This window comes from Hyla sarda, chromosome 1 (genome assembly GCF_029499605.1).
Source record: "Hyla sarda isolate aHylSar1 chromosome 1, aHylSar1.hap1, whole genome shotgun sequence".
NCBI classification, from domain to species: domain Eukaryota; kingdom Metazoa; phylum Chordata; class Amphibia; order Anura; family Hylidae; genus Hyla; species Hyla sarda.
Window position 1 is genome coordinate 252,587,335 of NC_079189.1, and position 9,191 is coordinate 252,596,525.

The window sequence follows — 9,191 nt, forward strand, 5'->3', positions numbered from 1 at the left end:
GATGCAGCAAATTTTATGCAGCAGCTCAAACTCGCAGCGGGAAACTTGCTGTAATCCCCTACCCGTGTGACTGTACCCTAAAAACACTACACTACACTACCACAAAATAAATTAAAAAGTAAAAAACACTACATATACACATACCCCTACACAGCCCCCCTGTGTAGGGGGAAAAAAACGTCTGGTACACCACTGTTTCCAAAATGGAGCCTCCAGCTGTTGCAAAACAACAACTCCCAGTATTGTCGGACAGCCGTTGACTGTCCAGGCATGCTGGGAGTTTTGCAACAGCTGGAGGCACCCTGTTTGGGAATCACTGGCATAGAATACCCCTATGTCCACCCCTATGCAAATCCCTAATTCAGGCCTCAAATGCGCATGGCGCTCTCACTTTGGAGCCCTGTCGTATTTCAAGGCAACAGTTTAGGGTCACATATGGGGTATCGCCGTACTCGGGAGAAATTGCCTAACAAATTTTGGGGGGCTTTTTCTCCTTTCACCCCTTATGAAAAGGTGAAGTTGGGGTCTACACCAGCATGTTAGTGTAAAAAAATAATTTTTTACACTAACATGCTGGTGTTGCCCTATACTTTTCATTTTGACAAGAGGTCAAAGGGAAAAACGCCCCCAAAATTTGTAAAGCAATTTCTCCCGACTACGGAGATGCCCCATATGTGGGCGTAAAGTCCTATGGGGGTGCACAACAAGGCCCAGAAAGGAGAGTGCGCCATGTACATTTGAGGGGATTTGCACAGGGGTGGCTGATTCTTACAGCGGTTTTGACAAACGCAAAAAAAAAAAAACACGTGACCCCATTTCGGAAACTACACCCCTCACGGAATGTAATGAGGGGTGCATTGAGAATTTACACCCCACTGGTGTCTGACACAGCTTTGGAACAGTGGGCTGTGCAAATAAAAAATTTTGTACAGCCCACTGTTTCAAAGATCTGACAGACACCAGTGTGGGGTAAATGATCACTGTACCCCTTGTTACGTTCCTCAAGGGGTCTATTTTCCAAAATGGTATGCCATGTGGGGGTTATTTTGCTGTCCTGGCACCATAGGGGCTTCCTAAATGCGACATGCCCCTGAGCAAAATTTGCTCTCAAAAAGCCAAATATGACTCCTTCTCTTCTGAGCATTGTAGTTCGCCCGTAGTGCATTTCAGGTCAACTTATGGGGTACCTCCATACTCAGAGATGGGGTTACAAATTTTGGGGGGTATTTTCTGCTATTAACCCTTGCAAAAATGTGAAATTTGGGGAGGAAACACACATTTTAGTGAAAAAAATTATATATTTTTTTTACATATGCAAAAGTCGTGAAACACCTGTGGGGTATTAAGGCTCACTTTATTCCTTGTTCCGTTCCTCAAGGGGTCTAGTTTCCAAAATGGTATGCCATGTGGGTGGTTTTTGCTGTTCTGGCACCATAGGGGCTTCTTAAATGCGACATGCCCCCCAAAAACCATTTCAGAAAAACGTACTGTCCAAAATCCCCTGGTCACTCCTTCGCTTCTGAGCCCTCTACTGACTCGCCGAACACTTTACATAGACATATGAGGTATGTGCTTACTCGAGAGAAATTGGGCTACAAAAATAACAATCCATTTTCTCCTTTTACCACTTGTAAAAATTCAAAAAATTGGTCTACAAGAACATGCGAGTGTAAAAAATGAAGATTGTGAATTTTCTCCTTCACTTTGCTGCTATTCCTGTGAAACACCTTTGAGGGATGCAGTTTTTATAAACGGGTCATTTGTGGGGTATTTCTAAGATGAAGACCCTTCAAATCCACTTCAAACCTGAACTGGTCCCTGAAAAATTGGGATTTTGGAAATTTTGTGAAAAATTGGAAAATTGCTGCTGAACTTTGAAGCCCTCTGGTGTCTTCCAAAAGTAAAAACATGTCAATTTTATGATACAAACATAAAGTAGACATATTGTATATGTGAATAAAAAAAATTATTTGCAATATCCATTTTCCTTACAAGCAGAGAGCTTCAAAGTTAGAAAAATGCAAAATTTTCAAATTTTTCATCAAATTTTGGGATTTTTCACCAAGAAAGGATGCAAGTTACCACAAAATTTTACCACTGTTAAAGTAGAATATGTCACGAAAAAACAATCTCGGAATCAGAATAACTAAAAGCATTCCATGACAGTGGTCAGATGTTCAAAAAATGGCCGGGTCCTAAGGTGTAAAATGGCTGGGTCCTTAAGGGGTTAAAAAACCGTATGGTGAACGGTGTAAACGTAAAAAAAAAAAAGTCCAAAAATGCTGTTTTGGGGGGGGGGGGGGGGGGGGGGTTGTCACATTTTTTGTTCCCAAAAAAATTTATAAAAAATTATCTAAGTTTTTTTTTTATATGCAAATGTGGTATCAATAAAAAGTACAGATGACGGCGCAAAAAAATTAGCACTCATTCCGCTCTATATACGGAAAGATTAAAAAGTTTTATAGGTGATCAAAATAGGGCAATTTTAGATGACTGATTTTGTTCAAAAAGTTGTTTTTTTTTCTAAGCGGTACAAAAATATAAGTATCTAGCCATGGGTATAATTTTAATCGTATTGATGCACAGAATAAAGATCACGTCATTTTTACCGTAATGTGTATAATGTGAAAACGAAACCCTCCAAAATGTGCAAAATTGTGGATTTCATTTAAATTTCCTCCTTAAAAAAATATTTTTTGGGGTTTGCGTACATTTTATGGTAAAATAAGAGGTTTCATACAATTGGTCACACAAAAAAAACAAGCCCATGGGTCTGTAGATGGAAACATAAAAGTTATGGATTTTAGAAGGTGAGGAGGAAAAAACGAAAACGCAAAAATAAAATTGGCCTGGTCCTTAAAGGGTACCTCTCATCAAAAAAACTTTTGATATATTATAGATTAATGTATGCAGAATAACTTTCCTATTGCATGTTATTAAAAAAATATGCTTCTTTCTATTTAATTTTCCACTTTGAAGAAATGACCACTAGGGGTCTCCCTACCAGTCCTGGCAGCAAGCATTTCAGACTCATGCTGGAGTCCTAAACACTACGAGCTGCCAGTCTGCTTTGTTCACAAAGGAGAACACTCAGAGCTGTTTGGCTGTGAACAAAGCAGGCTGGTAGCTCTGAGTGTTTAGGACTCCAGCATGAGTCAGAAATGCTTGCTGACAGGACTGATGGGGAAAAATACAATAGAAAGAAGCATATTTTTCATTAACATGCTATTGGAAAGTTATTCAACATTCATTAATCTAAAATATATCAAAAGTTTATTTGATGAGAGGTACCCTTTAAGGTGAAAATGGGCTTGGTCCTTAATTGGTTAAAAGGGAAGGAGGAAAAAGCGAGTGCAAAATGGACTGTGTCCTTAAGGGGTTAACATGTTTACACAGGCTCATATAGTGTGTGTTAAAAACTGTAATTAGTTTCTTGAATATTTGTAGGACCATATGATGATCATACATCTATTAGAATTTGAAAAAAAGGCTAATATTTACTGTTTTATAGAGGTCTGCTGACGGATCAAGTCCTGAACAAGGTGAAGGTAATATTTATTTTTTTGTTTGCAGAGAACGGTCAATCCTGAAATTTCTGTATTGATGCAGTGTACACTAAAGTCCTAATAAAATATTTTCACTGTTTTAGATTCTGACAGAGAGGATGGAGGTTACTGTCCGCCTCCAAAAAGAGAACGTACATCATCTTTTTCTCAGTTTCCTCCTTCTCAGTCTGGTAAGTGTTTTAAGATTATATACGACTTTTATCACTGCACTGCTTATATGTCTGACGCTTTTTGATTGACTTTTTATGTGTATTCTTCTTACTTTTATGCATTTCACTAATATTTGCTTGCTAGGATGACTGTGAAATTATCTTTTCATTTATACACTGCTCAAAACAATAAAGGAACACTTAAACAACACAATGTAACGCCAAGTCAATCACACTTGAAATCACACTGGGGGGTATTTATCAAAGGATTTGTGTTTTTTTTCCCCCCGTAACTTCGGCGCAATACTTTGGCACAGCGTCTTTTTGCGCCAAAGTTTGGCGCATTTTCTCCACTGTCATTTTTTTACAACTTTCCCAAAATCACACGGTCCTGGGTGTAATTTTTACTTTGGTCAGTAATTCTTTTATTTTTATTTTTTGGCGCAATTCACCGCCAAGAAATTTCGTACATGGAAAACACACATAGCAATATCAGAAAATGTAAAGGTGTCAAAATACATTTACATTTTTTTTTGTGAAAGCATCGACACCTCCGGGGCTGCGCACTACTATGCTGCGACAAAGTTGTCTCTGAGGGACCTTTACCCTCCGTTGAGCCAGCATTGGACATGGCCACACAGGTTCAGGAAAGGTAAGCACTAAAGTAACCAAAAAAAAAAAAAAAAACTCGTTAAAAATAAAATCCCCTCTAAAAGAAAATAACTCGCTTGCTGATATACTGCAGGAGGGACTCTGAAATGGCTGCCCTACAGGGTAAGATACACTGTCCTCTGTGGCAGTAAGTTCTGTGTAAAAGGTGCTGTGAACAGCTGATTTCAACATTTGCACCAAAATTACTAACAACTTGCACCAAATTATAACTTTTGGTGCATGTCCACAAAAACCAAAGTGAAAAAAAGAAGGGTAAAAAGATACTGTCTACAGGCAAAATTGATAAATACCCCCCACTGTCCACTCAGGAAGCAATCAGTGGATTGACAATTAATTTCACATGCTGTTGTGCAAATGGAACAGACAACAGGTGGAAATTATAGGCAATTAGCAAGAAACCCCCAATAAAGGAGTGGTTCTGCAGGTGGTGACCACAGGCCACTTCTCAGTTCCTATGCTTCCTGGCTGATGTTTTGGTCACTTTTGAATGCTGACGGTGCTTTCACTCTAGTGGTAGCATGAGACGGAGTCTACAACCCACACAAGTGGCTTGAGTAGTGCAGCTCATACAGGATGGCACATCAATGCGAGCTGTGGCAAGAAGGTTTGCTGTGTCTGTCAGTGTAGTGCCCACAGCATGGAAGCGCAACCAGGAGACAGGACAGTATATCAGGAGATGTGGAGGCGGCCGTAGGAGGGCAACAACGTAGCAGCAGGACTGCTGCCTCCGCCTTAATGCAAGGAGGAGCACTGCCAGAGCCCTGCGAAATGACCTACAGCAGGCCACAAATGTGCATGTGTTCACGCAAATTGTTAAAAACAGACTCCATGAGGGTGGTATGAGAGCCCAACGTCCACAGGTGGGGTTGTGCTTTCAGCCCAACATCATGCAGGACGTTTTGCATTTGCCAGAGAACACAAAGATTGTCAAATTCACCACTGGCATCCTGTGCTCTTCACAGATAAAAGCAGGTTGCCACTGAGCACATTTGAAAGACGTGACAGAGTCTGGAGACGCTGTGGAGAACGTTCTGCAGCCTGCAACATCTTCCAGCATGACCGGTATGACGGTGGGTCACTAATGGTGTGGGGTGGCATTTCTTTGGGGAGCTGCACAGCCCTCTATGTGCTTGCGAGAGGGAGCCTGACTGCCATTAGGTACCGAACTTGGATCCTCAGACCCCTTGTGAGAACATATGCTGGTGCGGTTGGCCCTGGGTCCCTCCTAATGCAAGACAATGCTAGACCTCATGTGGCTGGAGTGTGTCAACAGTTCCTGCAAGAGGAAGGCATTGATGCTATAGACTGGCCCGCCCGTTCCTCAGACCTGAATCCGCTTGAGCACATCTGGGACATCATGTCTCGCTCCATCCACAAACTCCACATTGCACCACAGACTGTCCAGGAGTTGACAGATGCTTTTGTCCAGGTCTAGGAGGAAATCCCTCAGGAGACCATCCACCACCTCATCAGGAGCATGCCCAGGCATTGTAGGGAGGTCATACGGACACGTGGAGGTCACACACACTACTGAGCCTCATTTTGACTTGTTTTAAGGACATTACATAAAGTTGGATCAGCCTGTAGTGTGGTTTTCCACTTTGATTTTGAGTGTCACTCCATATCCAGACATCTATGGATTGATAAATTTGATTTCCATTGATTGAATGTGTTGATGACAAAATCACACAAAAATTATGTAAAGATGAAAGTATTTAATCCGATTAGTTCATTCATTCAGATCTAGGATGTGTTATCTTAGTGTTCCCTTTATTTTTTTGAGCAGTGTATTATCCTAAATTAAGTTAAGAGAGCATTGGGGAGATTTATCATAACTTGTGCAGAGAAAAAGTTGGCCAGTTGTCCATAGCAACCAATTAGATTGCTCAGCTCATTTAACCACAAAATCTACAGTAAGGCCCAAAAAATAATAAAAAATAATAAAAAAAATTGTGGAGCGAAATTGGAAAAGTAAACCCACAAGCCAAATTTTGGGGTTTTTGTTTCTACGCAATACACCTTTTTATGATTAAAATGTCTTTATTCTGCAGGTCAATACAACTACAACAGTACCCAATTTATAAAAATAAATAAATAAATAAAAAAAATTGTAAGAAAATCCCCCCCCCCCCCCTTATATAATGTGGCCTTTTTGAGCGCTGTGATATGTAGTGTGTGTAGATAAATCTCTCATAGAACTTATAAGTGTTTAATGTTGTATTGTTACGACACAAAACACCTCAACGGAAAATGTCCAAATTGGGCCCAGTCAGCCATTTTCCCTTTCCAGTGTCCTGTGACTCGCTAGTGTTACAAGGTCTCAGCTGTGTATGGGGTTTTAAATTTGGTGTCATTGCTCTCCCTCTCTTGCTGGTCTCTGGAAGTTCAATATATTGCATTATGACAAAGACCTCTATGAGGATCTTTAAAGAAATAAAATGATGATAAAAAAAATGTTGCTCTACACTAAGATGACCTATCCTATAATAAATTTGCCAAGATCCTGAAACTGAACGGCAGCAAGGTGGGCAAGACCATACAGCAGTTTCGTGACTAGGTTCATTGTTAAAGGGGTACTCCACTGACCAGTGTGGAAACGAAATGTTCCGAATGCCGTGTTTGCGCTGTGGGGGTCTGCCACGCCCCCTTGTGCTGTTACGGCCATGCCCCCTCAATGCAAGGGGACGGCAGTTGAGGGGGTGTGACTGTGACATCACAAGGGGCGTGGTCAACCCCCCGCTGCGTGAAAACAGGGATTGGAACATTTAGTTTCCATGCTTGCCCGCATCCCTTGAAACGCTGCACCCGATCTCTGCACAGCCAGAAGATTCATGGGAAATGTGGTCAGCATTATAGAACCATTTCAGCAATAAATTATAACCGAAAGGGAGCCTAACCATGCCTACCACAGCAGCTTAAACAGGCAAGCACAAGGCATGCACAAAAACCTTTTACGATTATAAGCAACAACAAAAAAAATCCTGGTTGCCCCCCTTTTTTTATTCCAGGATCAGATGATTACAGGAGCTCTAAGCAGCCGTAAAGCTGTTCATTTGAGACCGTGCCTTTTATTAGGCTAAAAGCCTACTATTCAATGTTTTAAACTAGTTTCCTTTTAAGTTGCTGATTTGTATAAAAGAGTTATTTTGTGACATTTAAAAATTTTAATTTTAGTGACGAAGAATAATGTCTTTATGCCATCCAGCTTTTGTCAGCCTTCCACAGGGAACTCTGACTCTGAACCAGGTAAGCTTTAAATTAAATGGAATATAATAATTCTTAATGTAGACTACTCATTTAGGTGGGTATGAGAATTAATAATCTTGCAGGTGCTGCTATCATTGTAGTCAGCTTTACTTTTTAAAGGATTCTGCTCTAGCCCTGAATGTAGACTTTTTTTTGGGCTGGGTTGTGAGAATTGACCATCTTGCAAGTCAGTAACCCCACTCTGTGGATCCTGTATGCAGTTTAATGTCATGAAACCTTGAACTTAAGAAACTTAGTGTTTTCCCTTAACCACTTAAGGATTCAGTTTTTTCCTCTTCACCTTTTAAAAATCATAACCCTTTCAATTTTGCACATACAGATTCATATGATGGCTTTTTTTTTTTTTTTATTTGTTTGCGCCTCCAATTCTACTTTGTAATGAGATCAGTAATTTTACCCAAAAATCTACAGCGAACAAAAAAAATCATTGAGCGACCATTTTTAATAAAAGCTATTTTGTAATTTTGGGGGCTTCCGTTTCTACGCAGTGCATTTTATGGTAAAAATGAAACTTTCCTTTTTTATTCTGTAGTTCCATACGATTAAAATGATGCTCTACTTATGTAGGTTTCAATTTGTTTTACTTCTTGGCCAAAATCAGAACCACATGCACGAAATTAAATACATGAAAAAATGTCCCCTTCTGGCCCCTATAACTTTTATTTATTTATTTTTTCACGTATGGGGATGTATGAGGGCCCTAAGACTTTTTGCCCACAGCAACTAATTACAGCTCAGCTTTCCTATCTTAATAAGCTCTGGTAAAGTGAATGCTGAGCTGTGATTGGTTGTTATGGGCAAAGTCTCTCCTGTTTCTCAGACATTTTATTAAAACACAGTCTATGTATTCATATCATCGGTATGTCACAGGATAAAAAATCAAAGGTGGCATCCAGCTCCCACACATGAAGTTTTAGATGTTAAATAAAAACATATCCATTAATTCACAAATGGTGAATTAAAAAAAGGAAAATACAAACTTTTTGAGCTATATAGCTTTTTATTAAGCCAAATGCTAACACCTCCAGAAGGAGGAAAATCAATCATTTGTAGCTCAGATCAGGGAAAACCAGAAGCAGACCTTGAAAACATGTTACGGACCCAACAGAATGAGACCAGTAGTACTCTCATAATAATTCAATGATTATGCAGTAAGAGAAGATCAAAGTAAATAATCATATCTAATGAAGAAGGGACTAAATAGATGTGTAACATTATCAACATTAAACCAACATTCGGCCAAGTCGATCGCATACTCAAAGACAGCGATTAATATTTGATTGAAATTTACTCTAAAAATTGCACATCAAATAGTAACATAGTTTTTAGGGTTGAAAAAAAGAAAAGTCAATAGAGTTCAACCGAAACCCTACTATGTTAATGCAGGAAGGCAAAAAAAACCATGAGGCTGATGCAAATTGCCCCATGACAGGAAAAATTCCTTCCCGAATCAATTATAGCAATCACAATAAATCCCTGGATAAATGTTCTATCTACGTAAATCTAGAATCCATAACTTGTAATATTACATTTTTCC

The 9,191-nt window shown here is 39.7% G+C and overlaps 1 protein-coding gene across 2 annotated transcripts in view; it reads left to right on the forward strand.

The window, feature by feature from the left end:
• Positions 1–9,191, forward strand: part of RANBP3 (RAN binding protein 3) — a 161,797-nt gene that overhangs the window by 50,527 nt on the left and 102,079 nt on the right. The window contains exons 3-5 of one of the 2 annotated variants that reach the window (XM_056570817.1): positions 3,512–3,548; positions 3,650–3,736; positions 7,562–7,633. In XM_056570817.1, the coding sequence (XP_056426792.1) occupies positions 3,512–3,548; positions 3,650–3,736; positions 7,562–7,633 (196 nt within the window). The remainder of the gene's footprint in view (positions 1–3,511; positions 3,549–3,649; positions 3,737–7,561; positions 7,634–9,191) is intronic. The other variant, XM_056570828.1, reaches the window with a different exon arrangement.